The following is a 16541-nucleotide window of genomic DNA, read 5'->3' on the forward strand; positions in this document are numbered from 1 at the left end:
TTCTCTATTGAAAAGATGTAATCCAGGCAGATAGATCCACACTTACCTGAAGCAGTAGATGCCCAATGCAGTAGTGATTTCATGAACCACAGACATGGCGAAATGCATGTAGAGTGCCACTAGTTTAAAAAGGAAAGGAAATCAGACCAACTCGAAAACTTCTCAAAATTACAAGAAATCTTTTTTTGGTCAATGAAAATTATTAAAAACCAACCTACAAAAAAAGGTCAATTTATCAACAGAGATGTACTTATATCTTACACAAGTTAACATATTTACATACCTGTGAAGGCACAATACCCAAGCATAACTATTCGCTCATCGATAAAAGGAGTTCTGTAAAGTGTGCGAAAATAGCCATGGTTAAAACATCATGGAAAATGGTTAAAAAGGGAAACTACACAGAAGATGAACTGTTTTATGTTCAAGAGCTTGGGAATCAATGCATACCCGCCAAGAAGTCTTGCAGAGAGAGCATTCGCAATGGCAAGGGGAAGATACAATAGAGACTGTTCAAGATACATATCAGTGCTTTCACAACGTCTTATTTTATAAGAACCAATTCTATTAGAAATATAGACCTCTCTCTCTCTCTCTCTCTCTCTCTCTCTCTCTCTCTCTCTCTCTCTCTACCATAGTTGTTGAGATCGGGAGCACAGGACTGTAATAGGCTAGAAACTCCCTATAGTGGTGATTGATGTCCGTAACCCTGAATTTTAGGGATCTCGAACGCAAAATGTTGGGGTAGCAGGATCCCAACCTTTTTGGATCGCATGATAAATTCTCAAGGTTCAAGACCCATTTGGCATAAGCATCTCTTTTCTCTCTGAAGAACAAATAAAACATGATTTTGCAGAAAAATTACTTTTCTTTCTTTTTTAATGGATATACATTTAAGAATTGTTTTCCTATAAAAGATTAATCTAAAATGAGTCTGGAATATATCAACTCATCCCTAACAGATTAGGATTCTGTTCCCTCCATATGAGAGCAAGATCCACCCAGGGTACAGCTCCGGAAGCATGTACTCACTGGGATCTCTACCAAGTGGGGAGATCCCAGTAACAATGACACACACACACACACACACGTACATCAACCTCAGACATTAGTGTTGAGCCCCTTAAGCCTTAGGCTTGATTGCAGGCAAAAAAGGTCCAGCTACATACCATACACATTCCAGTTTTCAATCCTTTGGGTTCATCACATAAGTGCGCCAAAATCATCCTTCCCTGTCAACACATTTGTTTTCTGATCAGTGGCGATTAGCAATTTGAGGAATACCACAACTTATAGGAAAATTCTAGCAGTATACATAGATCAAAAGTGCGCATGTGAATGCAAAATCAAAATTTTATGGTTAAAGATGGCCATGTTACATGCCCCACAAGGCCCAGAGGCTGAAGGCAGAGCCAGTTGCCTTCCCTAAACTTTCTAAGCAAATCCTTGTTCCATATGAACATAATGTTTTAAGTATGGGAAAAGTTTATAAAGAACCGTGGCTCTAAACAATCAAATTTGAGCCTATCTCAAAAATTTCACTAGAAGAGGTTGTTTTGATGTTCAAATATCTTCAAATTGATCATCTCGACATCAAGAAGTATGGACACGAGAAAAAAATGGTTTCAAGTTCTGGAAATAGTGTATTTCGTAACGCCTTTTTGGACCGTCAATTTTCAAGTTTTCATAGATCTCTCGATCTACACTATTTTTGAAGCTTTAAACTTTATAAATAAAAATAAAAATATATTTTAAAGCTATCACAAAGATTTCAAATAGTGAAACCACATTTTTGGATACTATTTGAAGGTAGGCTCTAATTTGATTGTTTAGAGCCTAGACTCTATACAAACCGCACCCTTTAAGTGGAAACATGGAAGTTTAGAAGTCTAAAAATTTAGGGACAATTTATATGCTAATAAACAAGCATTCAGAAGAGGCTTATAATTCATGGATCCATAGAAACTCATGAACTACATGACCAGCAGAAAAAGCAGACGTGCTTGCTGACTTCATAGAATTTTTTCTTTTTGAAGTTGTTAACGGTGCTATATTAAAACGGAGAAGAGTAAAGACTCCATAAAATATACCCACCAGATAATTAATGTGAGAAGGATAGGGCCCCCAAAGCTGAAGGTTATCATTTCAGCAATAATGGGTTGGCTTCCCGACCATATGCAGCATAAGGCTGGGGGCTGCACCTTTGACATATATTAAGTCCATGGAGTTCTGAAGGCCTTTTTCCTATTCATGCAAATGGAGGCAACTTTTGACATGACCATCAACTTGGCATGTTGCAACCACATACACTTAGATCCATATGTAGAATTAGAAAAGAGGTTCTATACCATGATGGCATTTTTCAGACAAACAGTAAGTGCTATTACGGTAGACTTCAGGAAAAGAAAAAGATAACGAAGACCATGTCAAAATAAGTCACAAATCCCTCAAAGATTCTATTTATGATAGTTAGGTTCAATCATAATTGTTGGGAACGGGATCAGGAACAGTTCCGGATCAGGGGGGAATCGATGTATCGAGGCTGCCCCGAAGCTCCTTATGATAGGGATTGATGTCTGTACAATATCAAATCTAAGAAACTTGATCCTCTGCCTAGGGATTCAGCTCCCCAATTACATAGGATCAAGTTCCCCAATTAGATAGGAAAAGCACACATGACCATCGACTTGGCATGTTGCAACCACATACACTTAGATCCATATGTAGAATTTGAAAAGAAGTTGTATACCATGATGGCATTTATCAGACAAAGAGTAAGTGCTATTAGACTTCAGAAAAAGAAAACGATAATGAAGACCGTGTCAAAATAAGTCACAAATCCCTCAAAGATTCTATTTATAACAGTTAGGTTCAACCATAGGTGTTGGGAATGGGATCAGGAAAAGTTCCAGGTCAGGGGGGAATCGATGAATCGAGGCTGCCCAGAAGCTCCTTATGATAGGGATCGATGTCCTTACAATGTCAAATCTAAGGAATTTGATCCTCTGCCTAGGGATTCACCTCTCCAATTAGATAGGATTGAGTCCCCCTATTAGATAGGAATAGCACCATAGCCTAGTCACTACATGCTCCTTATATGGGTTTTTAATGATATCTTCTACTGTATAGTTCTCTAGCATGTGCACTCATGGTGTTGCCTGCTAATACACCTGGCTATCTGCCCACGATTCATCAGTTGAAAAAACTGATTAAGTAGGCTGGATTCGATTATAGTATTAAATATAAGAAACGCGATCCCTATGTTCTAGGGATCGAGATCTGAAATTCTAAAAAAGAGATTCGTAGAAGAACCCTTATTGTGATTTTGGGATCGAGCTCCATAATGGATCGCCTACCAAAGTAGGCAATCCCATAGTGGTAGACGATCCCAGTAACTATGGGTTCAACATATACGGGGTTCAGAAATGTCCAAATATAAAAGAGAAATAACATGTTTTTCGTAAAATTAATGGAAGCAGACCAACTGAGGAAACCATCTCATGGATAACAGAGGTCCTTAATGGGTGAACAAGATTGCCATTTGTGCCATCTAATTTTCACCTAGCATTGCAGCATGTTGCACAGATTTGGGCTGACTTCCTAGATATAAGCTTCCTGAAATCCATAATTTTGCACATACCAAAGTACAACCACCAGAGAAAGCAAAGTGCTCTGTAGCTGAGGATACATGCTTCATTACTAAAAAAGAAAAATCCCCTAGTTTCCTGAGAAGAGACAGTGGAAAAAAAAAAAAAAATTGCTGAAATAAATAACATAAAAGATTTCTTGAGGTCCGTGACCTATCCAGAAGCTCACCAATTAAGCTGTTACATTTAAGAATATACAAACTCCCATTGACCTGTGATCACCGCAGGAATTCATTCCTATGAGGTGAATATAGTGCACCTTTGGCAGTTCTACTTCATATTATTTAAAGATTAACTTTCTTTGAAACCCAAAGGAAAAAGAATGAATCAAGTTGCAGCAGAAATACAAGCAAGAAAAACATACATAAACACTTTTTTTTTTTTTGAGAAAAGTTCACATATAAACACATTTCAAGGCAACGGAATATTATCGCCAATGAGAGAACCTCTCCACCCACTTCCTCTTGGCAAGAAAATTAAACATCACAGTAGCTTTCCATTAGTGACGATTTTGGTGGAAGCATTGATGTCATATGAATGTCTTACCACAAGGAAGCCAAATGCAGATCCAGTTCCCAAAACAAGCAAATATGGTTGAGTGTGCACGATATCAGATGGTGATAGGAAAGCCCTGCAGGAAGGACACATTGGATATTCATGCCAGTTGGTGATTCCCATTTAAAAAGCCAACCGTCAGGCAAGAAAGACAATGTGAATTTAAGATATGCACCAGGTTAAAACTCCTCCCAAGAGCGCGATGAAAGGAATTAGCTAAAAAGAGACAAACAAATTAGTTATTATTCATCAATGCAAAACCAATCAGCAAATTATCTATGGGCATGTTTACTTACCATGGCTAATGCTAACAACATGCTTCCCCGTCTGGCTTGAACTACTTTGTAGACATTGTAAACACTACATAGGGAAAAACCAAACAAATAAAACCCAGATGTATTAAATTAAACATTTCAAAGAAAAACAAGCAGTTAGAAAAAGCTTTCTTTTTTTTTATGGAATTTGGCCCGTGAAGAAATTACATACAGACAATGAAGGTATGTAAGTTGATTACATGCACAAAAGAATTCTAGGAGAATGGAAAACTAACAAATATGCACCAAGTGGTGGTATTAAGCCTGATATTGTGAAAACTGATCCTAGAAATGCTAACTCACCACTCATCAGAAATGGAGAAGCCTTCTGCTTCTACTGCTATGGTTCCCAAGTACTCCCCAATGCCCATAATAATATGCATGAGGTAAGCTCTCTAGTGTTAATTTAACAGTATTTCAAAATATAAACCCTATAAAGCATTAACCTCAACTATACCCAACATGAGAGTGCAAATGGATAGAAAAACCGATCCATGGAAATATCCACTGAAGATGGAAATTCAGCGAGTAATTATTTCATCAGAAAGAGAACAATGGCTTGGAAATTATATCATATTTCTAAAAATTGCCCCTAGAGAGGGCCATCTTTCTCAATGCAAGTCAAGAGAAGGCTGTGATCTTAAGGGTTTGGCAAATCATCCAAGGCTTGGTTTTAAACAAGTTTTAAGAGGTTGGATACGAGGATCAGAAAAGAGAATAGCTTAAGAGGATACAATATTAATAAGTGGACAAATTGCGGATTTGCCCTTGCTCATATTCAGATGTAGACACAAACAATAAGTAATTCTCCTCATCAAATTTTTAAACACCAACAGTGAGTTATTTTATTATTTACAATGAGGTTGATTGAATTTCTGGCACATGGACAAGCCAGATGGTAAAATGGCATCCCCTCCCATATAAATTCAACAAGGTAGGAAGAATGAGAGCTTATATAGAAACTCTGGAATGATTAACAGAGAGTTACCATCACCCATGTGCCTAGCATCTTTAGCAAGATTAGTCCCCAAGATTTAATCAAATTTTATCATGGAATGTGTTCTATTGCAGATTAAGTTTCCCAAAGGTGGGATTCAAAGTTGGAGGGGTCTATGAGGGTAAAAGATTGATTTTAAATATACTCCATAAGACTATTATTTTCAGCAAGAAAGTGCAATAATCCCTTCAAAGTTAAAACATTGTTAAAGGCATGTTATTACTCAGTCCATTCCTTCCCATAAGACCAAATGAAACAATCTCTCATAATCACCATATCAAATACACTGCTTTTGTGAATTCGTCTTATGTTGTACAGTTGCAATAATATTTCTCTCCTAAATTCCATATCAAATAAACTTCTGTAGGGCATTTGTCTTATGTCATACTGATTATTTGAAAAAAGAAAGTTATATCTTGGATGCATATCAGAACATCTGACTATTTCAGATTGCTAGTGCCAAGGGAGAGGGGGGCCACAAAGTATCAGACAAGGGGGGAAATATTGTCTGGAAACCTAATTATAACTTTGTTTATTACTGACAAAGGGCTTCCAACCATGCCCTCTTTCCATTAGATCCTTGGCCAAAGTCAAAAATTGAAATCAACAATGTGTCTTGGTATATCTTTTATGCTTTTTTTTGGGTGATTCAGTGGGGATGATGGGTCCCTACCCATAAAGGGTTGCAACATGTGTCTTGGTATATCGACCAAAGAAAAGTAAGGTAAGACTAGCTCAGAATAAACCATAGGACTATGATGCATGGTGCATGTCAACAGTTGCATGCCCTCCAAGCAAAATAAATTCATACTAGCAAGAGAAATTACAAGAAGACCTCACTTACTTGAATGCTACCGTTGGTACCACACCACAAACAATCATAAGAAATAACACAACGCCATACATGGGAACTTCTGCATCTGGAAAAAACAGAAATTTTCAAAATTAGAAATTAGTGACACGATAATCCCAATAGAACATGACATGCAAAATTTGCACAAGCTATCAAGCTAAAAATATCGACAATAGAAAAAACACTTACAAGACATTCAAACAATCGAAGCAATAATGTTATGGACTTAATAAGCCCAATAGCTGCAATATGGAAACTGGAAGTGTTGGACTACAGATACTTTATAGGCTGGTTGAGGAGAGCTGCCTGTTAACATGTCGGTTTTTGGGTCCTCAAAAACCAGAAATATCTTCCTTTTGGGCTCATATAAGTCAACCACAGTAATAACCACATAATTATAGTCAGTGTTGCATCACCATGGCCAATACTGCATAACAGTGGTTAATAAGGATAAGGTCAAACTGAATAATTAATGCGAAAGATTCAACCAAGGCCTAAACTGCCCATGGCCTAAAACCGCTTAACCAAGGTCAGTATAGTCATTGTAATGTCCAACGCTGAAACAGAACTTAGCCCTTTGTGTTCTACAGTTTATCATATAGAGTTCCCATAAAGGCAATCTCAAGCTTAGCCAAGATTTGAAAGGACCCATTTGCTTCAACCATAAGATTAGGAGGCATGAGATGCCCTCACTATCTTTGAGTCATTTAATGTGCCCGACTTGGAAGATCCAAGATGCCGTGGCGAGAACACCCTCAGGGTACAACCATGTCCAATGAAGCATTGTATAGGTCCTCTAAGTTGCGCTCTCATAGAAGTTACTGAAAAAAAAAAAGTAGACCACACTTGTTTGACCTTGGACAAGACCAGCCTGGACAAGCTTCGACTTGGTCCAAGATTAGAATCTCATCCTTTTGGTTCCATTTTGCTGATCATTGAGGTTTTTGACCCTAAATTTATTCCTCCTTGCCTATGGCTTCATGTGGCTAGTTCTTTTTGCTCGCTATTCCTCTCTTGGACTGCAGCATCCCCACCCTCCCCCCTCGCCATGTTTCCTCCTCCCTTGCTGCTAGGCCGGCGGCACCTCTTCATCCTTCTTCGGTGAACCATAAGCGTCAGGATGATTGGACGGTTGCTTCCAGGCATCAGCATTGCGACCGTCAACCTTTTCGTTCGGGGCCCCTGTGATTCCTTGAATGCGGGTCTCCCAATGTTCGTTCCCCCTGACCTTTCCCTGGCTGATGCCTCATGTCCCTCCCTCGGTAATTTCTTCGCTGCCACGCCACCCCATCTGCTCCCCCGCTGCCCTCTCTTGCTTGTCATCATAGTCCCCCCTTCCACATCCGTACCTGCCCTTATCCTCGTGTCATCCTCTTCTCTCTCTCCCTCCCCCTCGTTCCCTCTCTCGCTTCCCTCCTTTCCCCCCTCTGCTTCACCCCTTCCCCCCCCCCAGCCAGATGCCATGTGCCCTCCTATCTTCACCCATCCGCCACCCTAACCTCCCCATTGCTTCTCCCCAAGGTACGTCCTTCTGACCTCCTGTGCCAGGTGTCGCTGACGGAGTCTCTGCCCCCACCTCCGACTGTCAACCTGTCCATTCCCTCATCTTTTCCTAGGGATCCTTACCATGCCCCTCTTCTACTCCATCATCCCATGCTTTAACTTGCCTTTCTGCCCCCTCGTCATCCTCTTCGACTCCTTCCTTGCTGCCTTTTGACTCTCAACCTCTAACCCTTGATACCTTCACAGGAGCGACAAGCTTTACCCCTCTCCTACGTCACCTCTGCTTATTGACTAGTCTTCCCTTCACGCTCTTTCTCCTCCTCGCAGCTCTGTCTTCAAGCAGTTTCAGCCCCCCTTTCCCCCCTCTGTTGCTTTACCTTCGCCACTTGACCCTTCACCACCTTATCCCTCTTCTGGTCGACCGGAATCCATTCCTTTTGATCCCGGGGTAGCTAAAGATCCTCCTAACATGGCTTTCTCTCCCCCCTCTGGTGACTATTTTTGTCCCTCTGGGGATCTAGTGTTATGACGTATTGATGACCATTTTTACATTCCTCTCCAACCTTTGGTTGAACCTTTCACCCCCCCTTCTCCCCTCTCGGCCTACCCTATGCCTCTTGGTCTGTATATGCCTGCTCTTTCAAGCCAACGCATCCCCCTGTTTGCTACCCTTGTTCCTATTCCACTCTCTTCTCCTGTTTTCCCTTGGGTTGCTTCTCCTTTGTGCACCTGGCCAGGTCTCCCCTGGTCCTTATTTCTTGCTTGTTTCTCCGTTCTCTTTGCTGCCTCCCTCTCGTTATGACAAGACCTTTGGTTACCCCCCCCCTCCGTCTCTTGCTATTATTCCCCGGCCCAATGTTGTGCTTGCTACACTCCCTTCTTCTAAGCCGCTTTGCTCCCCTTAGCCTGCTGGCTCTCCCTCCCTTCTTTTGCGCCCTTCTCTGCACGACGAGTCCCCTCGCCAGTTCTCCCCAACCTTCCCCCCTGCAGCGAGCCTCTAGTGCCTCTTCCTTTGAGGGAAACTGTCTAAATGCTCTTGCCTGCCCCTCTGGGAACCCCTCTTCATCAGACAACCCTTCTTCTGACCACTCTCCCCACCCCCCGATGGGCTCGTCCTTTGTAGATGGCATGGATGCTGCGCAAGGCAGGATCCAAAATGTGCTCAAAGTCATGAGCTTCCCCTACAACGGCCCTAAAGGCCAATTCCATGTTTTTTTCAAAGCTGATACTCAATCTAGGTTTTAGGTAAGTAGAAAAGGGATGCGAGAGGTTTCAAATCTTGCTTGTAGCATTAAATATGACAAAGTTTCCTCTTTCTCTCTCCCGCTTTCCCCTGTAGTGGGTGATGCTCCGTTCTCTTCTGTTTTTCTGCCTAGATGCTCCCTCAAGAGCTCCCCCCTCATTATTTATTCCAAATGATTTTTGTCTCTTGGAACATTAGAGGGATGGTATGCCTCACAAGAGAAACACGGTCAGGGACTGTTGCCTCAAGCACCGCCCTTCGGTTCTTGCTCTTACGGAAACCAAACTACCTTCCCCCACACTACTTACAAGTTAGAGAAGTGTGGGGTCGATGCCCTTGCTAGTGGGAGTCTTTACCCACTGTGGGTGCCTCAAGGGGCATATGGGTCATCTAGGCCCTACTGCCCACTCTTTGTCGTTCTCTCATATTGCTTCTTTCTCTGTGTCGCTTGTTCGCTCCCGTATCTTTGATGTGTTGGAATGGAAGTTTAGTGTTGCTTACAGTCCGAACTCTGACTCCCTTAGACCTCTATTTTGGGACGAACTTAACCTTGTTGGGCTGGTTAGACGGTTTCAAACTTCAGCGCAAACTTCAACTGTTAAAGGGGCATCTCAAATCCGGGAGTAGTTTGTTGCCTGGATCTTTTATCGCCCAGATTCTTCCACGCTCCAGGTTATTCAAGATTTGGGTCTCTTGGAAGAATCCAGGCTTCTTTTACCCCATGAAATGCAACTGAGGTTTGTTCTCAAGATTGAGTATTACTTGATCCTCAAAAAAGAAGAGATCTTTCAACATCAGAGATCCAGAATGTCCTAAGCCTTTTCAACTGCCAGTGGGTCTTGCCAGCCAATGTACCCCAGCACTTAAACTCCCTTCAACCTTTCCTGTGGCCTAAAGCAGGCATCTCCCTTAGGAAGTCTTCAATGGCAACAACGGTTTGGGCCTTGTGGATCGAGTGCAATAACAGGATTTTTTGGGACGAACACTTATCAGGGGAAGGCCTTTTCACCAAAATCAAATCCTCGATAGTTTTCTGAGCTACCAACCATAAGAGTTTCAAAGGGGTCCCACCCTCTGCCTTCTACCAAAATTCGGAGGCCATTCTTCTTTCGAGCCCTAATCATGTTCTTCGGGCTCCTATTTTGGAGCCCTCGTGCCTTGGGACAATTCAAACTCAATTTCGATGTCTGTTCTCTGGGTAACCCCAGCCCATCGGGAATTGGCTCACTCATCAGAGACCCCAATGGTGCCATCATCGCTTTGGCTTCCATGAACATCAGCCATGCCGAATCCACCACTGCTGAAGCTCTTGCTCTGCTGGACGGAGTTAGGCTACTACTACCCTTCAGGCATACCCCTATTGTCATTGAGGGTGACTCAAAGAAAGTTATTGGTTGGACGTCTAAAATTTCTCCCTTCCCTTGGACTCTAGCTCACATTGTTTATGAAATCGATCAGCTTTGCAGGGATAGGCACATCTCATGGAAGTATATTTGGAGGGAATCAAACCAGGAAGCCGACACCCTAGCAAAGGACATAGCTCACTTGGTTAACTTGCAGATTTTTCAACGGCCCATTTTTGGATGGCTCCTAATGTTATGACATTGTAATCTTTGTAAGAATAGCCTTTGCTAAGTTTTTTGTTGTTCATGTTACTCCCCTTTGGGGGCTGTTGTACATAAGGCAGCCGTGTGTGGATTGCGAATTTTTTGGGTTGGTAATTTCTTTTCTAATTCAATACAATGTTAACATAAAAAATAAAAAAAAAACGTCATGAAAGAGTTATATGTGAGGGGCATGGGGTAGAGCGATTAGGCTGAAAAGAGAGTGAGCACCATTACCGTGGTGAAAAGTCACGTGACTCCATTAAGTGCACCAAACAGTCATAACCACGGAAAAGGTTGAAAAACACTGCTCACTGCAGCCAACAGTTGAAACCAAGGCTAAAGGTAGGGGAACATGATCAATAAGAAGAATTTACTGCAGCTAGAAATGCAAACCAATTCAAGGTCGATCAGAAATTTGGCCAGCAAAAAGAGTAGACTTCAGCCCAAACCTCAACCTCAGCCTCAACAATGGTGACAGCCTGGCTTGACTCAGTCAGCCAACAGCACATGCATGTGTGTGTGCGTTTTAAGCACACATATAAATGGAAAGACACCCAGAAAGCCCCAGATGTCTCTCTTCCGAGTTCCCATTGGTCCAAGGAAATCTCCTACTTATAAAGCCACACGGAAACTTGTCTCCAGGCAACCTCAGACTTAAAACAGTTTTTCTCAACTTTGTCTTACATCTAAAACTTCCCAAACAAAGTGCAAAATTCCATTTGTTGTTTTGAGACACTTCCCAAAACTATTTGAGACACTTCCCAAAACTAACATAGCATTGCTAATGTAATGGCATCACATTGAGCTCTGTATAACACAAACAAAAACTGCAGGGGAGACTTTTTTCCAAATCAATTGTAAAACAGGGATAATGAGAGGTGTTTTGAATGTCCGCTCAATGGAAAATGGGCATGGCATAACCATACCCTGCTGACTGCCATTGGAACATTAGGGATAGTGCATGGTAATGTATTCAATACCACTTTCCATATGCAGCCTTAATGTTGGCAGAAAGAAGAAATTTAACTCACTGTAAAGATCCATGAATAAAAATCATAACAGCTTCCTTGTTTCAAACATGTAAAATGGCTTCAGGTAGGCTTCAAGGCAGACATATAACTGAAACTTGTAAGCATATCTATCTATCTATCATAATATAATTTCAGATACACATACCGACTTTAAAGACTACGAGATAAAACTAGAGTTCTATCATTTTCTTTTTCTTGGAAAAACAAGTGTTTTATCATTATAAATAAGAATTTTATGTTGCGACAAAAATATTCCATAATGAATCATTCAAAAATCAAAACAGTTACTAGAACTAGGAGTAGAAACTCTAAGTTCTAAAGAGAACACTTCGAACACAAGTACATTTAAGTGTTGAAACTAAGCACGTGTCAATAAAATGCAGAAGAATAACAAATGCATGCACATCACAGTACCTAACCTTGATTCCAAAAATAAAAGGGCAAATTGACCTAATTTATGTATCAAATTAATTACTAATTACAATCTTCATAAAAAGCAATGTATTGCCCTAGCATAGTAGATACATTTCAACAAACAATCCAACCATAAAAATCGCATATGATGCATAATTCTAACAATCTTTATGGGGCCTACTTAAAGTCGTAAAACTATACCAGGAATAAAAGTAAGCCAACTCAAAAAGGGTAGAGACTTCCTGAAATCCTGCACCCACCATTGTGCACCTAAAATTACAACGAGAAATCAGAGATAAGACCAACATTTTTCACAATACGTATCAGCAAACTGCACGCAAGCTTCTGAAATCGATTCTCTTTTTTTTTTTTGACAGAAAGTAACATAGGTTCTGAAATCCTCTCTCTCTCTCTCTCTCTCTCTCTCTCTCTCTCTCTCTCTCTCTCTCTGTGTATGTGTGTGAACGTGCACGCGCATTTGTGTATAAGGTGCATTTCATATTATGCGTCAACCTTCAAAAATCAAAGTAAGGAGCACCTAAAACCCTGCCCGAAGATGTATTCCGGTCCAGAAAACACTACGATGTCCTAAAACTATATTTCCACCCCTAATTATGAAATTCAAAACTCTAAATTGGTGCAGATTGAGCAGAAGTCAAAATTATACACTTGAAATTCTTGATAATGGACGGTCCAAATAATATGTTAGGACTTAAAATCCTCGTTTTTCTATATCCATACATCTCTTGATGATCAGTGGAGGTTTTTTCAACATCAAAACAAACCTTTTCTTAGCGGGTTTCTGAGGTGCATCTGACGTTTACAGCAATGTTGACACCATTGTTCCAAAAAATGCCCTCTGCAGTGCCAAAGCATCCAAAGGGCCCTAGGCCGCACGCCTAGGCCAGCACGGTCCTTTCAGGGGGCCAGTCCCTGGGCGAATGCCCAGGCAGCCTACGCAGTCACACAACGCCCAGTTCTAGGAGGGCGCCCAAAGGCCTACGCCCTCTTTTGTAGAAATAAAAAAGCCCCTCTGGGAGTTTGCGTATTTTCGACCCACAAAATAGAGTAAAAGGGGTTTTTAGGGGTATACTAAACTCCCAAAGTGAAAAAAAAAAAAAATCCTCAAATTTAAACCCTAGAAACACCCCAAATCGATTGATTGTTTAAAGTTTCTTTGAAACAAAAAATAATTGTGAACCAGCATCCAAAAGCTTACCCTTTCTTATTGCTATTTTTTTAAGAGTGCTAGCGAGGCCATTAGAAGACTTTTGGGATGATTTATAGCTCAACCAACATCAAAGAATAGAGATCGTGCAAAAAGGTTAGATTATAAATTACAATCTATATTTGAGATTCCTTTTCTGGATTTGAGATGCCTTCCTCGGGATCTACTGGTCGTGGGCATCCGTGATCGAATTGTTGTGTTAACCTAGATAAAAGTGACAAAAACAAAATAATGTGCAATTTTTTTGGACATGTCTCAAATGCCAGAATACATAGGTTCCAAAAATATCTTGCCGGTATTAGAGAGGATATTATCCCATATAAAAAAGTTCCCAAAACTTGTAAAGAAAAAGATTGTTAAGTACATAGGAGCTGAAAAAATAAACAATTAATGAAAGAGAAGGATATAGCAGAATTCAGGGTGGGGGTTAATATTTTTGATGAAGATGATGATGAGGATGATGAAGGGGAAGAGGAAGTTGGCCAGGTGGCAATCTCTCGGAGTTCTGGAAGGGGTTTTGGGTCTAAGAGGCCTTGTATGAAAGGTCCATTGATGCTTTCTTTATACCTAACCCTGAGGCCGCAGCTGAGAAAGGGACGAGCAAAGGGAAGAAGCAAGTGCCATTAGAAAATAAAATCAAGAAGGAAGATAGACATCAGGTAATTAACTATATTGCTGGGCAGTTTTATCAGGTGCGCATTCTTTTAATACCGCTCGCTTAACTAGCTTCCATGCAATGTTTTGCTTTTTTAGTATGCTTCTATACCATGTTGGGCGCAATTGGCCAAATTGGGCAACGGTTGAAAGGCCCAACCCCATATGAGCTTTTAAAGCTACTACTGAAGAAACAGGTAAAACACACTAAGGAGTACCTCAAGTCCCATTAAGCAAGAGTGGGCTCAATCTTGGGTTTCCATAATGATTAATTCATGGACTGACAGGAGGAAAAGGAGTATCATGAACCTGTTGGTGGATTGTCCCTTGGTACAATACTTTTTAGATCCATTGATGCTTCTCAAGAAGTTCGTGATGCACATTATATATTCTCTTTTGTTGATAAGGGCATTGAGGAGTTTGGAAGGAGCATGTAATTCAAGTTGTCATAGATAATGCTGCTCCTAATTTAGCTATAGCTTATTTGCTTTGCCATAGGAGGCCTCGTATATGGACAACTTGTGATCCACATTGCATAGACCTTATGCTTGAGGCTATTGGCGACATGCCGAGTGTTAAAGGCACACATTGTAAGGCTAAGGAGGTCACAATTTTCATGTACATCCATAACTATTACCCTTAATATGATACACAAGTTCACAAAAAAGGAGAAGCTAGTTAGTGCCAGGGTCATTAGATTTACTATTGCTTCCTCGAGTCTTATATATAATAGGACGATCCCATTGACATACATGTTCACTTCAATGGACTGGTGCAAATGCAAGTGGTCTAGGGATCCCAAAGGAAAGAGGGTTTGTGATATTATTTTTTCTAAGGTTTTTTGGCGTGGGGTATAAAGTACACGTTAACCGTATTCTACCTTTGGTCAAGGCTTTGCACTTGATTGATGATGACAAACTATGTTCAAAGAGTTGGCTTCCTAACTACCTGGTCAGGCCACTCAGGCGGCTGGGAGGCCTCACGGGCCCAATGCGGGGCGCTGACCCTGGGCGGCCTACTAGTCGCGTAGGAAGCCCTTCTGATGAGGGCCAGAACTGACATTTCCCCCCTTGAAAGGGGGTGGGGGATATAGTATTTGAGGTGCATTTTGGCCCCCTCAAAACCCCGGACAACTATTCCTTTGCCTAAAAAACAAATTTTTTAGCGCAAACTCAATATCGTTTTTAAGGATGGAAAATCGTAATCAAAATTTTGGGTTTCTTGAGGAATCAAGAGGTATTCGACCCAAAATTTTTTGGGGATTAAAGAGGTTGCAAAAGAGAGCTTTTGGCAACTGAAAGTGGCCAATTCAAGCCTACTTCGATTGGTTTTCGAAAGGTTAGTAAATTTAATTGTTTATGCTTAGGGTTTCACATTTTTTCTTAGCATTGCGTTATTTCATACTTTTTATCATTTTCTAGTTTTTATTTTTGAAGTTTGGCTTAATATTTATGTTGAAACTTCATTAGTGTTGTTTTTTTTTTTTTTTTTTTTTAAGGTTTGCTATTTTTGTGATTATAATATATTTTTGGCTATGTTTCTACTTGATAATGCACATTTGAAAATTTATAATATATTTTCTACTATATTGGCATTGTTTCTAATTTATGATGCAAATTTGAAATTTGAAAACAACCCCACAACCTCCCTCAGCTTTTCTTTCTCCTCAACCCCTCCATGCAGTAGCCGCCCAGGTCATGCTCCATCTTCTTGAACATTGGTAACAAGCCCTCTATGGCTTGATATATGATGCACTAGACGGAGCTAAGAAGGAAAGAGAAAAGAGTTTGGGCAATGATGAGGCCAAGTATGACCAAATTTGGGAGATTATAGCTGAAAAGTGGGAAAGGCAAGCAGCTTCATAGACCATTGCATGCAGTTGGGTACCATTTGAAGCCAAAGTTTTTTAAGCTGACCTGTTTATTGAGAGGAAAGATACAATTATGGATGGAATTAATGAGTGCCTTGAGAGACTTGTTCCTATGCCAGAAATACAAAATAAGATATATGCTGAGGAACTCATTTGGTGTAAGTGTGCATTAAAGTCGTTCCGGAAAGAAAAGGAGGTGCGACAATGGATCAAATCAGATCCATGTAATATATTTCAGTAGAAAATTTTGTTTCAAGTTTCTAATGACTAATGTTGTATTTTAGATTCGCCAAAATTCTTTATGATAATGCTAAATGAATTATCGAGATTGCAAGCAAGTTGCAGCCCACTAGAGGAGGCAACATGGAAGTAGCGCTCCAAACCTCCAGAAGATGGTTGTTCAAGGTCTTGAGTTTAACAACTAGCACTTCTAATCGTGAGCAGAATTGCAGTTCGTATGAAATGGTATGTTTAGTTGAGATTACTTTCTATTATAGAAGATAGAGAGATTTAGTACGAATTTAATTATGCTTCTACAATTTTAATTTAATTCTTTCAATGAATCGGGCTTGGGCTGGAGTGGTTAGCAATTGATGTTTAGCAGTTCCACATCTCAAGCTTAGTT

General features: G+C 40.6%; 1 protein-coding gene across 25 annotated transcripts in view; it reads right to left on the reverse strand.

Annotated features, from left to right (window-relative positions):
* Positions 1-16541, reverse strand: part of AAPT1 (aminoalcoholphosphotransferase 1) — a 42992-nt gene that overhangs the window by 735 nt on the left and 25716 nt on the right. For 18 of the 25 annotated variants that reach the window (XR_016042046.1, XR_016042048.1, XR_016042047.1 and 15 more), the window contains 9 exons: positions 12366-12434; positions 6358-6433; positions 4499-4562; positions 4378-4418; positions 4194-4278; positions 1170-1232; positions 451-509; positions 284-336; positions 47-119 (listed from right to left, as the gene is read on the reverse strand). Coding sequence is in view for 9 of the 25 variants with exons in the window: in XM_088848804.1 (XP_088704930.1) it covers positions 47-119; positions 284-336; positions 451-509; positions 1170-1232; positions 4194-4278; positions 4378-4418; positions 4499-4562; positions 6358-6433; positions 12366-12434 (583 nt within the window). In the remaining 16 variants the exon portion in view is untranslated. Of the gene's footprint in view, positions 1-46; positions 120-283; positions 337-450; positions 510-1169; positions 1233-2094; positions 2245-4193; positions 4279-4377; positions 4419-4498; positions 4563-6357; positions 6434-12365; positions 12435-16541 lie in introns of all 25 variants that reach the window. The other 7 variants (XR_016042057.1, XR_016042056.1, XR_016042061.1 and 4 more) reach the window with 1 other exon arrangement.

This window comes from Amborella trichopoda, chromosome 10 (genome assembly GCF_054954075.1).
Source record: "Amborella trichopoda isolate Santa Cruz 75 chromosome 10, AtrichopodaSantaCruz75HAP2 v2.0, whole genome shotgun sequence".
In the NCBI taxonomy this organism is placed as follows: Eukaryota; Viridiplantae; Streptophyta; class Magnoliopsida; order Amborellales; family Amborellaceae; genus Amborella; species Amborella trichopoda.